This window comes from Globicephala melas, chromosome 11 (genome assembly GCF_963455315.2).
Source record: "Globicephala melas chromosome 11, mGloMel1.2, whole genome shotgun sequence".
NCBI classification, from domain to species: Eukaryota; Metazoa; Chordata; class Mammalia; order Artiodactyla; family Delphinidae; genus Globicephala; species Globicephala melas.
The window spans coordinates 61,743,752-61,767,620 of NC_083324.2; the positions used below are offsets into that span (position 1 = coordinate 61,743,752).

Below are 23,869 nucleotides of genomic sequence, written 5' to 3' on the forward strand. Positions count from 1 at the left end.
TATGCCCCTAACTAGATATTTCCTATACTTTGTCTAAGCCATCCAATTTTTGGTACTGTGCTATGGCAGCCCTAGCAAACTGATACACTTCTGTATTCCCTAGGGTTCATTTTTCATGTTGCCTACTAAATATCCCAGTAATATTCCTTAAAAAGAATAACTTAGTATAACTCTTTAAAAAGCCAGACCATGACCTAGAGACTCTGTTCAGCTTATCTCCTCCCAGCTTATCTCCTCCTCTCTATTAAATTAAACCTTCATTTAATAGAGACAGCACTTCACTTTCCTTTCAGAAATAGTTCTGTAATTTGTTCTCAGTTTTTCAAAAATAAAAAATATATTGTTGAGGGACTTCCCTGGCAGTCCAGTGGTTAAGACTCTGCACTTCCACTTCAGGGGGCACGGGTTCGATCCCTGGTGGGGCAACTAAGATCCCATGTGCTGCACAGTGCAGCCAAAAAAAAAAAAAAATCTGGGAACTAAAAGAGCTAAGCAAAGTCCCAGAAGGCAAGAGGGAGAGGTAATATGAAAGAGAGGTTGAGAGACATAGAGGATAATATGAGAAGTACAATCACCTATTTAATAGAAAGGTCCAAAAGTAAAGGAAGGAAACATGGTATATTCAGCTATCATAACTGAGACCTTTATAGTAGTCATCAATACCGTGAATCCTCAGAATTGGAACACAAAAAGCCGCAATTCTTACACAAAATTTAACACTACAGATACTACAGCAATATAATCAGAATTATTTTGGTAATGTCAGGTCTACTCTCAGATCAGAAATTTCCTGGAGAGTAATACCTCTCTCTCCTGGAATTTTAATTTCTGTAAGTAAAGACAGCAAGGTGTTTCTCTCACTGCTATAGATATAAGTAGAAATAATTATGAACTAGATGCAATATATGTAAGAAAAGGCAATAAGTTCATTATGAATTACAGTAATTATGACCCTTAGTAAAATGATATATCCCATCCAAAGAATTTCACACAAATATAAGAGTCTAAAATATATCCTAATTTTCAGGGACTGGCAATCAAATCTGTTACTTTAGGATTCAATATGAAGTATAACATACTTTCACCAGTAAGGGTTGGATTAAACAAATTTTCTTTTTAACACTTCACTCTGATTCTCCCTTGTCGCTTCTAAAACTATGATTTTTTTTGTTTATTTATTTATATATTTATTTATTATTAGTCATCCATTTTACACACATCAGTGTATACATGTCAGTCCCAATCTCTCAATCCATCACACCCCCACCCCACCCCACACCGCTTTCCCCCCTTGGTGTCCACACGTTTGTTCTCTACATCTGTGTCTCAATTTCTGCTCTGTAAACCACTTCATCTGTACCATTTTCTACGTTCCACATATATGTGTTAATATAAGATATTTATTTTTCTCTTTCTGACTTACTTCACTCTGTATGACAGTCTCTAGATGCATCCACATCTCTACAAATGACCCAATTTTGTTCCTTTTTAAGGCAGAGTAATATTCCATTGTATATATGTACCACATCTTCTTTATCCATTCATCTGTCGATGAGCATTTAGGTTGCTTCCATGACCTGGCTATTGTAAATAGTGCTACAATGAATATTGGGGTGCATGTGTCTTTTTGAACTATGGTTTTCTCTGGGTTCTGGGTCATATGGTAATTCTATTTTTAGTTTTTTAAGGAATCTCCATACTGTTCTCCATAGTGGCTGTATCAATTTACATTCCCACCAACAGTGCAAGAGGGTTCCCTTTTCTCCACACCCTCTCCAGCATTTGTTGTTTGTAGATTTTCTGATGATGCCCATTCTAACTGGTGTGAGGTGATATCTCATTGTAATTTTGATTTGCATTTCTCTAATAATTAGTGATGTTGAGAAGCTTTTCATGTGCTTCTTGGCCATCTGTATGTCTTCTTTGCAGAAATGTCTATTTAGCTCTTCTGCCCATTTTTGGATTGGTCTGTTTGTTTTTTTTAATATTGAGCTGCATGTGCTGTTTATATATTTTGGGTATTAATCCATTGTCCATTGATTCATTTACAAATATTATCTCCCATTCTGAGGGTTGTCTTTTGGTCTTGTTTATGGTTTCCTTTACTGTGCAAAATCTTTGAAGTTTCATTAAGTCCCATTTGTTTATTTTTGGTTTTATTTCCATTACTCTAGGAGGTGGATCAAAAAATATCTTGCTGTGATTTATATCAAAGAGTATTCTTCTTATGTTTTCTGCTAAGAGTTTTACAGTGCCCGGTCTTACATCTAGGTCTCTAATCCATTTTCAGTTTATTTTTGTGTACCGTGTTAGGGAGTGTTCTAATTTCATTCTTTCACATGTAGCTGTCCAGTTTTCCCAGCACCACTTAGTGAAGAGACTGTCTTTTCTCCATTGTATGTCCTTGCCTCCTTGGTAATAGATTAGTTGACCATAGGTGCGTGGGTTTATCTCTGGATTTTCTATCCTGTTCCACTGATCTATATTTCTGTTTTTGTGCCAGTACCATATTGTCTTGATTACAGTTGCTTTGTAGTATAGTCTGAAGTCAGGGAGTCTGATTCCTCCAATTCCATATTTATCCCTCAAGACTGCTTTGGCTATTCGGGGTCTTTTGTGTCTCCATACAAATTTTAAGAGTTTTTGTTCTAGTTCTGTAAAAAATGCCACTGGTAATTTGATGGGGATTGCATTGAATCTGTAGATTGCTTTGGGTAGTATAGTCATTTTCACGATATTGATTCTTCCAATGCAAGAGCATGGTATATCTCTCCATCTGTTTGTATCACGTTTAATTTCTTTCATCAGTGTCTTATACTTTTCTGCATACAGGTCTTTTGTCTCCCTAGGTAGGTTTATTCCTAGGTATTTTATTCTTTCTGTTGCAATAGTAAATGGGAGTGTTTCCTTAATTTCTCTTTCAGAGTTTTCATCATTAGTGTATAGGATTGCAAGAGATTTCTGTGCATTAATTTTTTATCCTGCAACTTTACCAAATACATTGATTAGCCCTAGTAGTTTTCTGGTGGTATCTTTAGGATCCTCTATGTATAGTATCATGTCATCTGCAAATAGTGACAGTTTTACTTCTTCTTTTCCAATTTGTATTCTTATTATTTCTTTTTCTTCTCTGATTGCCGTGGCTAGGACTTCCAAAACTATATTGAATAACAACGGTGAGACTGGACATTCTTGCCTTGTTCCTGATCTTAGAGGAAATGCTTTCAGTTTTTCACCATTGAGAATGATGTTTGCTGTGGCTTTGTCATATATGGCCTTTATTATGTTGAAGTAGTTTCCCTCTATGCCCACTTTCTGGAGAGTTTTTAATCATAAATCGGTGTTGAATTTTGTCAAAAGCGTTTTCTGCATCTATTGAGATGATCATATGGTTTTTATTCTTCAATTTGTTCATATGGTGTATCACATTGATTGATTTGCGTATATTGAAGAATCCTTGCATCTCTGGGATAAATCTCACTTGATTATGGTGTATGATCCTTTTAATGTGTGTTTTTTTTTTTTTTTTTTTTTTTTTTTGCGGTACGCGGGCCTCTCACTGTTGTGGCCTCTCCCGTTGCAGAGCACAGGCTCCAGACGCGCAGGCTCAGCGGCCATGGCTCACGGGCCCAGCCGCTCCACGTCATGTGGGATCCTCCCAGACCGGGGCACGGACCCGCGTCCCCTGCATCAGCAGGCAGACTCTCAACCACTGAGCCACCAGGGAAGCCCTTAATGTGTTTTTGGAGTCTGTTTGCTGGTATTTTGTTGAGGATTTTTGCATCTATATTCATCATTGAATCATTGGTCTGTAATTTTGCATCATTGGTCTGTAATTATCTGTTTTTATAGTATCTTTGTCTGCTTTTGGTATCAGGGTGACGGTGGCATCGTAGGATGGGCTTGGGAGTGTTTCTTCCTCTGCAATTTTTTGGAAGAGTTTGAGAAGGATGGGTGTTAGCTCTTCTATGAATGTTTAATAGAATTCACCTGTGAAGCCATCTGGTCCTAGACTTTTATTTGTTGAAAGATTTTAATCACAGTTTCAGTTTCATTACTCGTGGTGGGTCTGTTCATATTTTCTATTTCTTCCTGGTTCAGTCTTGGAAAGTTATACCTTTCTAAGAATTTGTCAATTTCTTCCAGGTTGTCCATTTTATTGGCATAGAGTTGCTTGTAGTAGTCTCTTAGGATGCTTTGTATTTCTGCGGTGTCTATTGTAACTTCTCTTTTTCGTTTCTAATTTTATTGATTTTGGTCCTCTCCCTCTTTTTCTTGATGAGTCTGCCTAATAATGGTTTATCAATTTTGTTTATCTTCTCAAAGAACCAGCTTTTAGTTTTATTGATCTTTGCTATTGTTTTCTTTGTTTCTATTTCATTTGTTTCTGCTCTGATCTTTATGCTTTCTTTCCTTCTGCTAACTTTGGATTCTGTTTGTTCTTCTTTCTCTAGTTCATTTAGGTGTAACGTTAGATTGTTTATTTGAGATTTTTCTTGTTTCTTGAGACAGGCTTGTATAGCTATAAGCTTCCCTCTTAGAACTGTTTTGCTGCATCCCATAGGTTTTGGATTGCTGTGTTTTCATTGTCATTAGCCTCTAGGTATTTTTTGATTTCCTCTTTCGTTTCTTCAGTGATCTCTTGGCTATTTAGTAATGTATTGTTTAGCCTCCATGTGTTTGAGTTTTTTACATTTTTTTCCCTGTAATTGATTCCTAATCTCATAGCATTGTTGTCAGAAAAGATGCTTGATATGATTTCAATTTTCTTCAATTTATTGAGGCTTGACTTGTGACGCAAGATGTGATCTATCCTGGAAAATGTTCTGGGTGCACTTGAGAAGAAAGTGTAACCTGCTGTTTTTGGATGGAATGTCCTATAAATATCAATTAAATCCATCTGGTCTATTGTATCATTTAAAGCTTGTGTTTCCTTATTAATTGTCTGGATGATCTGTCCATTGGTGTAAGTTAGGTGTTAAAATCCCCCACTATTATTGTGTTTTGTCGATTTCCTCTTTTAGAGCTGTTAGCAGTTGCCTTATGTATTGAGGTCTCCTATGTTGGGTGCATATATATTTATAATTTTTATATCTTCTTCTTGGATTGATATCTAGATCATTACATAGTGTCCTTTCTTGTCTCTTGTACCATTCTTTATTTTAAAGTCTATTTTATCTGATATGAGTATTGCTACTCCAGCTTTCTTTTGATTTCCATTTGCATGGAATATCTTTTTCCATCCCCACACCTTCAGTCTGTATGTGTCCTTAGGTCTGAAGTGGGCCTCTTGTAGACAGCATATATATGGGTCTTGTTTTTGTATCCATTCAGCCAATCTGTATCTTTTGGTTGGAGCATTTAATCCATTTACATTTAAGGTAATTTTCCATATGTATGTTCCTATTCCCATTTTCTTAATTGTTTTGGTTTTGTTTTTGTCGGTCCTTTTCTTCTCTTGTGTTTCCCACTTAGAGAAGTTCCTTTAGCATTTGTTGTGTAGCTGGTTTGGTGGTGCTGAATTCTCTTAACTTTTGCTTGTCTGTAAAGCTTTTGATTTCTCCATCGAATCTGAATGAGATCCTTGCCAGGTAGAGTAATCTTGGTTGTAGGTTCTTCCCTTTCATCACTTTAAATATGTCATGTCACTCCCTTGTGGCTTGTAGAGTTTCTGCTGAGAAATCAGCTGTTAACCTTATGGGAGTTCCCTTGTATGTTATTTGTCATTTTTCCCTTGCTGCTTTCAATAATTTTTCTTTGCCTTTAATTTTTGTCAATTTGATTACTATGTGTCTCAGCATGTTTCTCCTTGGGTTTATCCTATATGGGACTCACTGTGCTTCCTGGACTTGGGTGGCTATTTCCTTTCCCATGTTAGGGAAGTTTTCAACTATAATCTCTTCAAATATTTTCTCAGGTCCTTTCTCTCTCTCTTCTCCTTCTGGGACCCCTGTAATGCGAATGTTGTTATGTTTAATGTTGTCCCAGAGGTCCTTAGGCTGTCTTCATTTCTTTTCATTCTTTTTCTTTATTCTGTTCCACAGCAGTGAATCCCACCATTCTCTCTTCCAGGTCACTTACCCGTTCTTCTGCCTCAGTTATTCTGCTATTGATTCCTTCTAGTGTATTTTTCATTTCAGTTATTGTATTGTTCATCTCTCTTTGTTTGTTCTTTAATTCTTCTAGGTCCTTGTTAAACATTTCCTGCATCTTCTTGATCTTTGCCTCTATTCTTTTTCCGAGGTCCTGGATCATCTTCACTATCATTATTCTGAATTCTTTTTCTGAAACATTTCCTATCTCCATTTCATTTAGTTGTTTTTATGGGGTTTTATCTTGTTCCTTCATCTGGCACATAGCCCTCTGCCTTTACATCTTTTCTATCTTTATGTGAATGTGGTTTTTGCTCCATAGGCTGCAGGATTGTAGTTCTTCTTCTTCTGCTGTCTGCCCTCTGGTGGATGAGGCTATCTAAGAGGCTTGTGGAAGTTTCCTGATGGGAGGGACTGGTCTAGTTACATCATTTTAGGTCATGTTTATTTTTAATTTCCCATTGTTTCTTGTTATTATATAGAACTATAATTTGTTTCTTATATTTTTCTAATATCAAGAAAACTTGTTAAATATGCTTACTGTTTCTAAGTTTATTTCTATATATATTTTTGATTTTCCATATTCATAATCATGTCATCTACAAATAACATCAGTTATATTTCTTTCCACACCCCCCTTTATTTTTTGTTTGTTTGTTTATTTTACTGCACTAGGTGGAACCTTCAGTAAAATTTTGATTAAAATGTTGAGAATGAATGTTTTATTTTTCAGTGATAAGGGAAAAGCATTCAGTATTTTACCATTAATTATGATGTTAGCTATAGGGTTTTTGTGGATAAAGTTTATAAGGTGAAGGAAGGTAGGTTCTACTCCTAATTTTCTGAGGTTTTAGATCATAAATGACTTCTTTGGTCAGCAGGATTCTAAAATGACCCCCAAATTCCTCCTCCCTTGTGTAGTTTCCCCATATAATCCTTTCCATTTGAGTGTGGGAAGGACCTGAGAATATAATGGGATATCACTTCTGTGATTAGGTTATGTTATCTCACAAAGTTGAACAGATTTTGAAGATGTGATTCAAATTCCCAATCAACTGACTGTGAGTTAATTAAAAGGGAGATTATTCTGCCTATGTGAGCCCTGTAGAAGAGAGTCTAGAAATCAGAAATTGCTTTTTCCTAATGATCTTGAAGTTACCGTGTTTGGAAAGGATTTATGAGAGTACATATGAGGGGGCAGGTGGCAAAAAAACTGTTATTATTGCATCTTCTGTACAAATTAAGATAATCATGTTTATTTTTCCATCTTTAGTCTGGCATGTGAGGAACTATATTCATTGCTTTTACATGTAAAACCAACTTTGCACTCCTGCAATAAACCTCACTTGATCATAGTATATTGTCCTTTTAATATATTTTACAGATGTGATATTTTGTGTAGAATTTTGTGTTCATAAGAGATATTGCCCAGTAGTTTTCCTTTCTTGTGTTGTCCCTGTCAAGTTTTGGTATTGGTGTTATGCTGGTTCATGAAGTGTGTTGGGAACAGTTTTTTCTCTATTTCCTAAAAGATATTGACATAAAATTGATTTCATTTGTTCTTTAAATATTTGGGAGAATTTACCAGTGAAGCAATTAGAGACTGGTGTTTCCTGTAAGAGTTTCTTTTTAATACAGAATCAGCTTTTCAAATAGTATTATAACTAGACTTTTCTGTTTTCACCTTGTGTGAGTTTTGATGCTTTGCTTTCCAAGGAGTTTATTCATTTCATCTATATTTTCAAATATATTGGCATAATGCTTGCATAGCATCTTATATTACCTACTTAATATCTATTGAAACTGAAAAAAGTCCTCGTTTTTCATTTCTATGTTAATTTTTTTTCTCTCTTGGTTTCTTTATGATCCTTCCTAGGAATTTAATCTTTTCAAAGAGTCATATCTTTGCCCTCTTGATATTCTCTATTGTATGTCCACTTTTTTTCATTGATTTCTGCCCTTCTCCTTTTCATTCCCTTCATTCTATTTTTTGGAGGTCTGAGTTCTTTATCTAGCTTACTAGATTACTATTTTCAACTTTTCCTTTTTTAATATATGCATTGGTTTTAACCTTTCTTTTTTTCAAATACATGCATCTTCTATTACATTAAGTACTGCTTTAGCTAAGTAACACAAGTTTTGACATAACATATTCTGTAAACTTTCAATCCTTTCAGTTTGTTGAACTTACCTTATGACCCAGCATATAGTCAACTTTGGCAACTATTCCATATGCACTAAAAGAATGTATATTCATTAATAGTTGTATCTAGTATTCTATGAATTTTAATTACATAAAGCTAGCTAATAGTTTTTTTTAACCTTCTATATCTTTACCTATATTTTAGCTGCTTACTCTGTGAAGTAATAAGTGGGATGTGTTGAAATATACAACAAAATTGTGGATTTGTCTTTCTCTTTTCTTCTGTAACTTTTGCTTTATATTTTTGATGCTGTGTTATCTTAGCTTTTGTTTGAATGAAAATGTTTCTGATTTGCCTTCTCTGAAGAAAGTTGTCATTGGATATAAAATTCTAGTTTCTCTTACTTAGAGTTTATTGGGCTTCCGAATTTAGGTTGGTGTCTTTCTATTTTGGAAAACTTTTGGTCGTCAGTTCTTCACATATTTGTTCCACTTCATTCTCTCTCTCATCCTTCTGAGAATGCAGTTACATGTATGTTAAAACATTTGATTGTGTCCCACCCGTCTCTTCCCAGTGTTCTGGATTTTTCATTATATTTTCCTCTGTGTACTGCAAGTTGGATATATTTTATTGCATTTATTTAAGATATCTAAGTCTGCCTGCTATTTAACCCATACGTTGAGTTCTTAATTTCAGACATTGCACTCACACCTACAATAATTCTTTTCCTTTTGTGTATTGAAATCATTTGTTGAAATTCTCTATCTTTTCATCCATATTTAAAAAATTTTTTTACAATGGTTATTACATCTATTTCTTCTATTGATAGTTTTTTCCCTTGGTTATTGGTCACATTTTTCTGCTACACATCTCAAAATTTTTAAATGCATGCTGGATACTTTGCCATAATAATTACAGTTGTCCCTTGGTATCGGTGGGGGATTGGTTCCAGGGGACCCCTTTCTCACTGCACCAAAATCCACAGATGCTCAAATCTGCCAACTAAAAACTGGCATCTGACATCTTCCTCTACAAGGATAAAGTCATTAGCCACTTCAGTCTCTGAGCTTCAACACACCTGAAAGGAGCTCAGGGTGTAGATCAGGAATGAGGCACACTGTGCTCTGGGGAAAAACTGGCAGAACAGGCCTTCAGATAATTAGATATTTTCAGAAGAAGATTTTATGAGTCCAAATTCTTGCATCTTCTCATATATAGAAAAGCACTAAAATCCTGAACGGAGACATCTGCTCCTTGTGACTAGCACTAACCTTCATGAAACTAGCAGCAAACTTCTGCAAAAATGTGTGCTTGATTACATGTATTCCCTTGTCACTAAAATCATATATATACAGACCTCTTCCCTGTCTCTTCTGAGCAGTTCTTCAGAGCTATCTGAGATGCTGTCTCCTGAGCTATAGTCCCTATTTTGCCCCAAATAAAACTTAACTCACAACCCTCACATTGTGCAATGTTTTTAGTTGACAAGTCCCTTATTTAAAATGGCATAATATTTGTATGTAACCTACACACATCCTCTCGTATGCTTTAAACCATCTCCGGGTTACTTATAATACCTAATGCAATGTAAATGTTATGTAAGTAGTTGTAAATGCAATGCAAGCGATATGTAAATAGTTGCCTGTGTACAGCAAATACAAGTTTTGCCTTTTGGAACTTTCTGGAATTTTAAAAATATTTTTGATCCACAGTTGGTTGAATCTGTGGATGCAGAACCCTCAGATATGGAGGGCGGACTACATAGAGATTGACACTGAGATTATTTTCCAAAGAAGATTAGCCTTTTCTTCTCCTAGAGAGATATGGTAAGGGACTATTCCCCTCAATTTAGTAAAGAACTGAGTAGGATCAGGGCTAGAGAAAAGTTTTGGTTAAACTTAATTGCACCTGGTTTCAAATATTTCAGGGCTGTACCTACCATGTGTGTGTTTCAGGCTCTTTTCAGGCTTCTCCTACCCCGGGTTTGGCAATGCTGTAGATGATTTCACCCTGCCATCTCCCCACCCTTAACTAATCACATTATTCTGCATTCAGAAATATTCCAGGAGGCTCAAATAATATATTCTCTTTCACATATCATAAATGTTAACTATTGAACACTAATTTTATTGACTATCTCAAGCTATTTTAATAAGGAAAATTATATTTAAGAAAGCTCAGTTCAAATACAAAGAAACATCATTCTACTCAAAAGCATAACACCTCCATATGTCAACAAGACAAATACGAGTGGTGACCACATACTTGGGTGATTGATTTTTGTGAGTGCCTTGTGGAGAAATCTAATTAACAAGAGTCACTTGAGTGAGCACATGCCCTAATATTTAGTGTTTTATAAGTTATAATATGCCCTGTAATGCATGCATTCAAGTTCAAATTCTATGATGAATATCATTACCTAAACTTTATTTCTGGGGGAAAAAAGGTATATAATATAAGGACCTGGGATAATTTTCTTTATTGTAATCAACTGAATATTTGAGATAATATATTCCAATCTTCTTCAAACTTTCTTACATATAACTTCTATTATTTTTTTAGACTAGATATTAGTTTTTTCTCAGTAAAGAATCATGTGTATGTTATAGTTGGCAAAAACAAAAACAAAACTCTCTCTCTCTCTATATATATATATATGTGTGTGTGTGTGTGTGTGTATTTGATACTAACATTACAAAAGCATCACCCATAGCAAAAATAATATAAGAATACAAAGTTGATTGACACATATGTGAGAACTCTAATCATTTCTTTAATTTTAATATAGGTGATAATAGAACAAAAGTTATTCTGTTGATTCTAATTTTGAAAAATAATACTGATTCATCTGTTACAATTTGAGATAAGAGTTGTAAAATGTTACTATAATATAAATGATTATAATGGATTTTCTGTTGGAGAAAATACCAGTATTACAAATTATATTACAGTGACTTAGGATATGACTAAATAATACAAAGCTGGGAATACAGACACAGATGATTCTAAAATACTCACTTCACAGTAGAAATTTAATTGAAAAGCATTACATACCCAAAATTTTTCTTTCCGCCCCTTTGCTCCTCTCAGTGTGCCCCATCTAAAAATAACAATAAAAAACATGGTTTAAAATGTTTGAGTTACATCTTGATAAAATTCAACTTATTATCAGAATTATATCTTTTCTTTTCTCTTTGCCTCACTGTGTTTTATTATGGAACTGTCATCATTGCCTACAGAAATGTGCATGTATCATTTTCGTTTTAACCAAAACTTCATTGACTTCTTCAGAATATACTCATCTATGTCCAAATGGCTTGAAATCAAACTCTTTGACCAAAGGATATAAGTCTTAGGGCAGCAGGGATGCAGGGGTTTTAAAGTACTTAAAGATGCCTCCCGTCTTCATATCTCACCGTCTGAAACTCTGCCAAAAATCTCCAAGACTACCGATAAAAAACATAATGTAAATTAAGATAACTGTTATAGAAAAGAGCATTTATGTAAAAATATTCATATGCATATATTATTCTAGAAAATGGCTGTATGCCTAATGTGGCATTTCTATATATACATGTACATATGGAAATCAAATACTATATTCTCAGTACTGAGCCATTCTCAGTGTAGCAGGTAACAGTTCATAAAATATACAGGCCTACAATACCTCATTTCTTTTCTCTTGACTAAACCCAGTGACACAGATGTTACTAACATGTTCTATTTACTAATGAAATATCAAGACCTGTCCAAGATCACAGAATGTTGTTGAGCCAGCATTCCAAATTTCATGTTCTTAACATGCCATATTGCCTCTCTTGTAAATATACAGTCCCCAACTGCAGTGTGTCCTGAGTGACATCAGTTTTATGTGGAGAAAGTATATTGACCACCACTTTCATGCACTTTGGTAGATTATGAGAAAATAATCCTGCCCACTTCAATTCATTCTTAATACCCCAAATCTCAACATCAGAGTGGTATGCCATTGTATAAAAGAACATTCTGGAAGAGGTACAAATTTGTTGTTCAAATATTTTCAACATATTCATTTGCCAGAAAGCTGTTTTTCATAGGGTATAAAATAGAATGATGGCACCACAGCATAGAAGTATTGCTTAAAGATGACAGGTTTATTGTAAGCATCTTGGGGCATTCAAGAGAGTATGCAATAATGCATTTGGATCCTTTGGTACGAGAGTGAGGGAAGAAAAAAGTGATTTGGGAAATAGGAAAACACTAAAGAACAATTTTTCTTTAGTTTGTTCCTGATGGAGACTAGAACTGGTAATTGCACGGATTTGCCATGTCTTTTTTAGTTATCTATGCACAGAGCAGTGGACTGAAACACTTTAGGGTTTCAAATATTCTAGCCGCTTTACCATGTAAGTTTAAACTGGTTCAGTTTTCAAAATCATTTTGCAGTTTTGTAATTGTACCTACCTCCTTGTAACTTTTCTAAAAAAGCTATCACCATTGAAAAAATTTACCAGTCATACTATGTGCCCCCAAATCTAAGGTCATTATGTACTTCAAGCAGTGACCATATCTGAAACCTTGAGTTGCTCATTTTTTACTCATGACTTTTATGACAATTTCAGGAAGCCTGTACCACTCAAGCAAACTTCCTTTCAGGCAGTCTGAACACTAGTTACTTTAGCTATTTACATGAAATACAAAATATCAATACAAGACTAAATCAGAAAAATTTAAGGAATTGTATGACTCCAAAACAATACAGGCAGGAGAGGATCCCCATATCTGAGATCCCACCAGACATGGTGAGAAGTTGAGATCCGTCTTGCTTGAGGCACTAAGGAGCCTCATAAGAAAAAACTCCCAATCAAGAAAGAGGTATTCAGACATGACAAGCTCAATCCAGTAATTAAGCCCTCATCAAAAGCGAGGAAGAGCCATTGAGAGTATGATTTGTTCCCAGCCACTCAGATACGTCCAAACTTAGCTCCACACTGAACTCAGCTAAGTTTGGAGTTGGGGGAGAAGCAAGTCAGACTTGTTATTAAAATCTGATAGAGCTATTTCACTAAAAACTGTATATTCCATAAAACACTTTAATGATAATCAAATAGAGCGTAATACCAAAAGTGGATAAAGGTTTCTTTCCCACTTTGGAAGATATTTCTAACTTCCTGGGCTCCACTGCATTGAGAATGGTGCATGGGAAGACAAAGTAGTATAACAGAGGGAATTGGAAGACATACAGGCAAAATACACTATGAAGTAAGTATTGCATTTATTATTAAGTCCATTTTAGGTACTACTAGGCACTCTCAGAAATATTGAGACATTGTTTTGGGGCATGAAGATCCACAACTGCATATAGGGTGAAGATTTACCAAAATGATGACTACACATAATTCCATTAACAGCAGATCAAAGATTAACTACAGTGGACCCTTGAACAATATGGGTTTGAACTGTGTGGGTCCACTTATACAGGGGTTTCTTTAACTAAATACATATTACAGTACTATAGAGTCTGCAGTTGGCTGAATCCGTGGATGAGGACTATGGTGTTAAAAAAGTAAAAAAGTTACATGCAGGATTCCAAATGTGTGGGTCAGTGGCCCTAACCCCAGCATTGTTCAAGGGTCAATTGTAATTCTAAGGAAACATTTCCTCACAAAGGAGGAGAGGCACTTCAGAATGTAGTTGTATAATTTTTCTTATTGTAGTATTATCAAATAAGTTAAAAGTGGACTAAACTACTTTATTTTGGAGATATCTAGGAAATACAAACTATCACTTTTGTTCAAATGGCCATATTTTTCATATGTTCCTATACATTTTGTTATGATTATCTAAATAATATTTTTAATGATATAATAGCATTATTATCTTGCAAATCTATCAACTCTTTGAAGTTGCTATAAATTTCTTTTCAGGAAGTACTGTTGTTTATTATAACCTTAAGATGCATTATTTTGAGCACCATTTTTAACCCAGGGAGAATGCCAGCATTAAAATTATTATAAACATTCTCAAAATGGACAGAAAAAGTTAATCAAGGCTTCAAATAAAGGTGAGGGAGGAAAAGGAAAATAAGTCTGCTGAAGCTGATAGTTTCAGGGGCTTGGATGCTTGTGAAAAAAATTATAAACAAAGGATGTGGACCTTTATGCAAAATTCAGTTGGAAAGAAAATACCACAGCTCATCACAGAAGCTAATGTTCAGTTCCCCTATGTTACAACCTCTGTGTCAAATGACAAGCAAGTTTCATCCATCAGAGGGTCTAATGTTTGCACTGCGACCTTCAGCTATCTTTTGTTTCCTCTATGTTCAGTAGACTGTTCCTCAGATGGTAATCAAATATCCCATAAAGTCGCAAAGGGGTGTTGTAGAAAAATAGGTGAGTGGGTTATTTTCTAAATACCCCAGGTTCTGAACAACTGGGAAAAATCACTTGACCACAGGTAATTTTTCATTTGTTTAAGAGTGAATTTATGTAATTAAAACCTTTATCCAAACAAAGATAAATGTTAACTAGTACAAAACAAGAAGACTACTATTATTCATTTACAGAGAGAGTCTCTCTATTTTTGACCTAAGAAGGGCATTTTTCCCATATATATACTTTCCTGAATTGTGGTACTGATTGTACCAATAGGTTGAAAATTTTAGAAATACATATATATTTTCACAAATATCTTCTTGTCAGGCAGTGGGTGTCTTTGAGGACATGAGGATTTTCATTACAGTCATACTTGCTCTAAGCCTATGTACACACTTCTTTCCTTCCATTACACCTCTTCATTTAGGACTATTCAAAAACATTTGTTTAGATGAATCAGAACCTTAGCCGTCTTCTGCCGAGATTGTTTCCTTAAACTTGTTCACTTAAAACAACTGTACAGGGACTCCCTGGTGGCGCAGTGGTTAAGAATCCATCGGCCAATGCAGGGGACACGGGTTTGATCCCTGGTTCCAGGAAGATCCCACATGCTGCAGAGCAACTAAGCCCATGTGTCACAACTACTGAGCCTGTGCTCTAGAACCTGTGCTCTGCAAAAGAGAAGCCACCGCAACAAAGAGTAGACCCTGCTCGCCACAACTAGAGAAAGCCCATGCACAGCAACGAAGACCCAAGACAGCCAAAAATAAATTAATTAATTAATTAAAAAAAATAAAACTACTGTACTATGGGTTCACCAGCTGGAGAGACCTTAAGAGCAGCTGTTCTTGCCTTGAGGGATTCAATTGCCTATGAACTTATACTATTCTTTTCATTTTTTCTACCTCATTAAATTAAATCATTTACACTATTTGTTAAGACACATTAATGCTCCTTTTCCTTACAATTTAGTGACTCCTGGGGAAATGCTGGTATTGGAAAACTCCAGGCAGCTCGCAGCTCATTGCCATATTACCTGATGATGCCTGAGGAGCGATGGTTCCTACACTGAGTCTATTGCTACATCTCTCACTTCAAGCACATGATCACCTAAGCTCTTCCTTCTGGATTATTCTTATATGCTCATTTTTAGGTAGTTCTGGAAACACTACTCTTTTGCATAATATTAAAAGTTTTTCTTGGAGATACCATAAATTCTGCAAAGTAAACTTTAAAGAATGATGTAAGATTTTGTATGGCTAAGGTCCTTTGAAAAGGATGTTGTTCTTTTCAGACAACAGTGCTAAACAATACTAGACCTCTTAAAACCCTATTTTAAGCTCTGCCTAGATAGTAAAACAATTGGAACTGAATAAGTACTTTGTATAAGACTTTAAATGATATTTTTTTTCTCTTCCTTGGTTTTGTTTGATTTTGCCATTGAGGTCAATTTATACAATGTGGTCGTATTAGACATGGTAAATAAGAGAAAAGTGAATATACAATTTTCTTAAAGTAACATTGATATTCCTATAAGTATCCCTTTTAATAATGAAAGTACAGCATCTCTTGTGTACTTTGCCCATTTGTTTCTGCCTTTATTCAGCAAACTACTCTTTAGTACAAAGAAAATGTATCTTCTACCTTCAAGAAGCTGATAATCTAATGGGAATGACGTTGGGAAGTAAAAACACAAACAAGTATAAAAATAATTTGAATTCTATAATTGCTACCTTTATAAAAGCATGTTTCACAATTTTTCTATGAGTTACAAGTGAGGAAATTAACTGTGGAGGGCAAAGACAACTGCCTTCACAGAGTGGAGTAGAAATTCTTCAGGTGGAAATGGGAGTATAGAATTGTAGGTACGGTAAGCGCAAAGTCACAAGAGAGCCATGAAAACCTCATCTCAGCCTATTCTTAGAGCAGCACTTGGTTCAGTGTGACTGGAGAACAGAGGTGGGAGTGGCTGGAAATAAAGTTAGAAAAGGAGATTTGGCTCAGCCCGTAGAGAGCACTCAAGGCTACCGAGCTTGGCATTTATAAAGTGATGGTAAAGAGTCATCCACATATGGGATGTGACATGATCCAGATAGTTTTTCACAGAGACAACTCTGGTGTTAGCATGGGGATAGATTCCAAGGGGGAGGAGATTGAGATGAATATTTTCATTAAAGCAAGACATAATGAAATGTTGAATAAGAATGTAAGTTCTCTCAAGCAAATGTTGATTCTTTTAACAGCTGTGTCTCCAACATCTGGGATAGTGACTATCACACAGGAAACCCTCCATAGATATTTTTTGAGCAAGTACACGGGCAGTGGGAATGAAAAGGAGGGCACAGATTTGAGAGCTATTTTGGAGATAAAAGGGAGGAATTTATTGGCTAATTTATTTTGACTGAAAGGAAGAAGAAGGAGTCAAGGTTAACTGCAGGATTTCAAGGTTGAATGAGTAGGGAGGTACATCAAATGTGGCAAATCTTGGGGTACACTTCACACTGTAGAGAGATGTGTTCCTGATGACCAGGTTGATTGATCATCGCCAAGACTAATTACAGAGTTGCTTCATCTTCTTTAGAGTAGTTTTGCATATAAACCTTTAAATTCATGGATTTTCAGGGTTTCTGACAGGTAAACCACTGAAGGAACCAAGGAAAGCTGATAATTAGAAATAATTGTGAAAGAGACTTTCTGCAGAGTGAGGAATTCTTCTGTGACAAGAACAATTATTTTTAACTCACATGTCAGGATCATATTTGCTTCTTTAAAGCAGATCTCACCTCCAGCTAAGAATTCAGAGTTACAAGAAGAAAAAAAATTACTTTATATTGATGGTAGGCATATTACACTGTAGCCCAATCATCTAGATCAAAATGTTGCAATGCTTCTGGTGATCTGTTACTTCTGGGGTCACAGCATGTACCCAATAGACTGACAAGAGGAATTCAAACTCATGTTTTCTGGGCAGACCAATTCCGTATTAGTGAATATAGATCCAGACAGATAAAAAGCAAAGTTTCTAAACAGTGGACATGTAAAGAAACTTGATGCAGTACAGACAACTAGAACAGGAAATTTTGGAGGAAAACAGGGAACAGATACATAAGAGAGACTGATATGAAACTCCAACCCTTCTTATTAAGGAAATGAAAGTCAGATAGGATATAAGTATAAAGAAACCACCAGATGAGTTTCAAGTCAATAACAGTGATATGACTACTCTGGATATAGGACTTTACTTCTAAAGGTGAGACAGCAGATAGATGATTAGGTCCCTTTAACACAAAGATTTGAAAGATAACTGCAGTAATAATGAAGCAGAGATACACAGGCTTTTTTTGTCTTATGAATGTTCTAGCAGAGACACTTAGTAACTTTATTCAAAAAAATACTCAGGCTTGGTGAGCGTGGCAGTGTTGAATATGACGAGAGCCATCACAAAGTGCTAATTAACGCTAGATCAGAGATGAATGAAAATAGACAGCATGGGAAAGCAAAATAAAATAAGGGTCTTACCTATTCCCCTTCACTTTCTACTGAAACGAAATGTACATTAAGCCAGGGTGCACTGAATCTAAGACTGGGTACTTTTATTGAAGCATTCTGCCAAGGAGCTACAAACTTTATCATTGATTGGAGAAGTAGATGGAGATTTCTGAAAGATAATTATTTTGTATGAAAATGTCAGAGAAGATTGTGTGTACTGTGTGCTCCTCACTTATTAATCATCCAAACAACACTGTTTATTGAACTGCTGACATATTGCTTACACTACCCTCTCTTAATATTTCAGGAAGCAAAAAGATTGCTGAGTATACTGTCACATTTAATTTGACCTATAAAAAGGATTATGGAGGAAATTGATGACAAGGTTGTACCCAGTTTATGCTCTGGTCAGAATGATCTGCTGTGAAACTGGGAGAAGTATCCCAGAATATGTGTTAAGATGTCCACACCATGTGAAATATACTAGGGAGAGATTGCAGAACCAGAACTGTCCATCATCATCAATGACAAAGAACTAGGGTAATATCTAATGATGACACACCATGAGGGAAAACTTCAGCCATTTGATGTTAGGAATAGAAATGGCTTTCTATTTTCTTATAAAATCTTACCACTGAATGGAGACTTCAGGGGTTAGAGTATATGACTCACAGGCGAAATCACGCCCACAGCCTGTTTGTTTGTTTTTTAGTTATTTTTTTAAATTGAAGTATAGTTAATTTACAATGCTGTGTTGATTTCAGATGTACAGCAAAGTGACTCAGTTATGGAACAGCCAAGCTCATTCTTCTACATATTATCCATATCTACAAATGACAGAGTTGAATAGTCAAGACCATACAGTTCCCCAAATTAATCTGACTCTAATCCAATTTCTTTGCTTCATAGATAAGGCAACTAAAGCCCCAAGAGGTTAAGTAACAGTTCAAAATTATATGGTAAGTGACTAAATTGTCACTAGTATCTAAGGAGCAACCTACAACATTAGCGACAAAAAGTAGGACCAGGAGAAGATAGAAATGGATGGAGTCATTTCCGGCTGTGAAGAGGAAGGGCATGATCAGCCTTGAGTAATTTGCAGAAGATACCAAGAAGAAAGGGGCACACCTGAGAGAAGAGAAGGAGATAATGCCAGCGTTTACCATTTGTGTCTTCATAGAGGAGCCATGAAAGGTTTGGAAGGGGAGGAATTGTAGGCAACCATAGAAAGATAAAGCTGGTTATGGTGAACAAGATGGACTAAAATGAAAAAGTGTGGGGCAGGCAGAACAGCTTGGTCATGATAACAATATTCCAATCAGGGTTGCATTCATCACATCCAACCAACTCATTTATATCCAAAAATGTAATGACCCTAATGATTAGAATCATGGGGATGGAAAAGAATAATATTTGTTACATTTATTTTGAGGATCAAAGTAAATCAAATTTGTCACTTAGTATCACAAATAGTACTCATTCGTCATCTGTGAAATTCATTTTTTCTGCAACCTTTCCCCTTTTAGGGTAACATAGACTTGGCCCTACCTTCTCTTTGGTCATATTGAAGGAGTCCGTCATATCCCACATGTTTTTGTTCAGAGGAGACATTATAAATCACCATAACAACACACGCCTTTTAAGAAAATCTCCCAGTTCATTCACTCATCAGAATTGTCCTGTAGATTATGTTTTCTGGAGCGTAAGAGAAAATCCTGATCCTAGATTCCAACATGGTAAGCTTGTATTATATACTTTCTAAAAATGTGCTGTGATTATCCTGAAAGTGCTCTCTCTTTCAAGGGACAACCAGTCCACACTTCTTCCTGACAAAAGAAGTCAGAAGCCACTCTACTTCCTATTCCCGATATCCCCCCAACACCACCACACGTCAGGAAATTCACAAGCATATGCTTTACCTAACCTCCATTGTGAATTCTATCATATTTGAAATTTTAAGGACAACACCTACCACAGAAGGTATTCGCTTTTAAAACAGAATCACCACAAGTAAGGTATTAAGCTGAATTTCGAAGATAACCCTGTACCAGGGACTAATAACGCTCCATCACACAGGCCCCCCAAATCTTAAGTATCCACAGACATTAAAACTCATCTTAGCAAGAAAGTAAAGTATACTTTCCCAATAACTGAAAGCCATAATTTTTATATTATTATTAATAACAGTAAATATTTATTGAATGCTTCCATACATGAAGCATACAAGTACTGTGTATGCATGATCCCATTTATTCCGCACAAGCATCATTTTATCCCCAGGTTACAAAAAGCTAAACACATCTCAGTAAATGGCAGCAAGAGATTTTTGATATAGATTGTCTGACTTCAACACACATACTCGTAACACTGTGTTGTGTTCCAGGGGTCTAATAAACAAGATTAGTATTGAAGCGGCTTGAGCTTAGCATCGATTCTGCAACTAGACAGCATGGGAATCTCTGGAAAATCTCTATCACTATACCCTCTTCTTTTACATTAGGTTATTGGGTAGATAAAATCCAGGTCCTTTACAGATCTTAGATGGATAAGATATTTTAAGTTTGAAAAGTAGTATATTCTTTAATCAATTTAATTAAATTATCCTTTTAATACTTCTTTTATTTTTAATAGTATTTACTACTAAAATACCTCAACCTGGTAATGAAAGTGAAATAAAATAACAGTTTAGCAGTCAAATAGCTTCGTATTTAAAAGTTGCATTTAATAAAGATATAGAAATCTTAGGATATAGGGAAGAGAAAAAAAGTTTTATAAAAATGAAATCCTTGAAAAATAGCATTTCTCTAAAGAAAAATAAGTGCAGGATACTTAATAATAGTCTTTAAAAAGTAAGAAAGTTTATGTTATCTTCTTTATAAATAAGACATTCAAGTTCCAATTAAGTTGCTCTGAGTTTGTTTGTTTTAATCTCATTAGGAAAATAACTAGATAAACATTGAAAAAATGAGAGCAATGCAACAATGTGAATACCATGTAATATTAAAATAAAGTGGTAGAAATTGAATGATAGACAGTGTGTATTTTGAACAGGGCACCTCAGAATCAAACCTTAATAAATTTATGTAAGAATTTAATGAGCTATAAAAAATGCATTTCAAAGAGTAAGGAAGGAATGGATTATTCATTATGTGGTCTTGGTGCTTTTAGCTCAGAGTCTGGAGGAAAAAATTAGATCATCACCACACATCATCACCCAAATATCTTCCAGGTAGATCTTTGACTTAATTACTTTAGAAATAGAACTTTAAAAATTTAGAATAAAAGTTAAAGTATTGCCCAGGTCAAAATCATTAAAAATAAATTTATGAAGCCAACAATAAACTGGGGTTTAGTCTTAAAAACAAAGACTCTGTTAGAAAAGCAAATAAAGAGCAAGAATAATAAGTTCACAGTAGAGGAAATGCAAAGACTTAATTAACATCCTAGTAACATTTACTCCAGGGTCATTTCCTACTCTAGTCCTGACTTGTACGTTCTCTAATGCACCTGCATGCTCTTAGGTGAGGTTCCCCTCCTCTATGCTCTCTAACATTTTGATTCCATCTGTGCAAAACCAATGCACTTACATTATATGGGTTTTTTGTTTGTTTGTTTGTTTTAATTCTTGTAGATTAGTCAAGATGGCAGAGGAGAGAGACCCTGAGCTCACCTCCTCTCACATTGTATGTTTACAGGACTGTTCTCACTACTAGATCAAAAACACTTCCAGGCCAGGCCAGGGTATGAACATGGTTTCCCAGAGCTCAGGTCTGCCACGATGTGTCAGGGGAAGAAAGATTACTTTTCCTTTTTGAATGTTATTCAGTTTGTGCTACTTGCTTTATAGCAGAAACTGTACAGTGGATCTAGTCTATTGAGATCCCATTTCTATTCTTTGGTGACAGTTTCTGCTCTCAAATTTACCCACATCCCAAAGTAGAATGACCCAGAACTAGGAGACTGAACTGAACCGAACATCACAGAATAGGAGGTAGAGAAATGCCACCTGGACACTTGGAACTTTCACTGTAAACCAAACAATGTCGTTGTGAAGGCATATAAATTCATACAGAGATGATGGAGGACAGGGGGCGAGGGCAAACCCAGAGATGCTGAAGCAGTCAGACCAGGTGAGGCCCTAGGGCAGGTTAGTAAATTATCATTAATAGCAGAATACCCCGAGACTGGGCTACCTCTTAGTCTCAGTTTTCACTAGATTCCTCCTCACTCTACACTCAACCTATTTACCCTTTCCAATTTCTTAAGTAGGTAATATTCTCTCTCACTGTGAGATTGTCCATTTGCTGCTCACTTTTCCTGGGACATGCTCTTCTCTTGCCATGTACCTTTAATAATTCCTACCTGCTTTACTCACCTCCACAGCAGGTGCTACCTCTTCCCACAAGTCTTCTCTGGCCCCAGAATTGGAGTTATGTGCCTTTCTATATGACTCACACCCTCACTACTCAATTTAAATTCCTATCCTATTTCCATCTCCACGCTTAAGACATTGTGCATCAGCACTGCTTGTTCCTCTCTGTCCCGCTCTGTCTCCTTCTCTGCCTCCTCTCTCTCTCTCTCTCTCTCTCTCCCTTTCTATCTCTCTCTCCCATTTGCTTGAAAACAGGAGCAGGATATTTTTGCTATTGGTATTCTTAATGTCTAGCACACTACATGATTGACACATATTACATACTGAAAAAAAAGTTTCTAATTGAAAAATTAGGCAAAGGTCTTTATGTGCAGATTAAAGATGTGTGGTCAAAGCAAGTGAGAATAGAATTTTTAAATAGGAAAAAAAGGATATATTTATTTTTACCCTAAGGACACTTTTACTAAAAGAAAAAATATAGCAGTTTCTTGAGAAAACCTAGATGATAAAACATTGAGTGAATCTTGACACTGGACCTTCCTTGTTCCTATATATACTTGTGTGTCTGTGTGTGTGTGTGTGTATCTATATATATAATATTTATATAGAAATGTAGTATGGTTAAAAGAGTTATTTTGAAGTCAGAAGAACTTTAAAAGTTTTCTAAAACACTCTGTCTCTTATTTCTAGTAAAATGGAATACTAATTCCCATCTTATAAAGTTTTTTGAACAGGAGGATTGTGTGACAGTACTACTTCAGTGATTATGGATATAGTTGGTACCAAATGCATTTATTAATTGATTCAATCTTGTAAAGCAGTAATTCTTAGAATTTCCCAGTGAAGATTCTCTAAAAACTGAACACAATCACAGAAGGTCTGGGAAATGTAGATCAAGTCAGCTCTCCACAAACTCAAATTTGTGTCTCTGTTTTTTTTTTTTTCTTTAAAATTTATGCAAATTTGGAATTCTGCTCCAAACTATAGCTCTATTTGTTCTCATGTTATAATGTCACTGCCAAATCTTTTATACTTCCCAGCCTCATTTGCAGCTGGGTAGAAGCATGTGAATGAGTTTTAGCCAAATGAATGTGAATGGACTTGTAAGTGCCATTTCTGAGTCAAGGCTTTAAAAGAAGTGAATTTAAGAAGCCCTCCTCATGCTCTTCTTCATTTTACAGAGGCAGAATAAAATCAAAACATGTGACCCTAAGAGATGGCAGAGCAACAAGGTAGAAAGACCTTGGAGCCCCTGAAACCATATGGAACAAAGCGACCCCAAATCTAGGATCTCCCATCTTGAACTAGTATATGAATAAGAAATAAACTTTAAGATATTTGAGTTATTAAATATTTTGAGTTTATTTATTGTAGCAGCTAGTGTTATTCAAGCCAGTGCACCCCAAGACCCAAATTAAA

The 23,869-nt window shown here is 35.5% G+C and overlaps 1 protein-coding gene across 1 annotated transcript in view; it reads right to left on the reverse strand.

The window, feature by feature from the left end:
* Positions 1–23,869, reverse strand: part of TINAG (tubulointerstitial nephritis antigen) — a 94,093-nt gene that overhangs the window by 4,254 nt on the left and 65,970 nt on the right. The window contains exon 10 of the mRNA XM_030840975.2: positions 11,291–11,336. Coding sequence (XP_030696835.1) covers positions 11,291–11,336 — 46 coding nt within the window. The remainder of the gene's footprint in view (positions 1–11,290; positions 11,337–23,869) is intronic.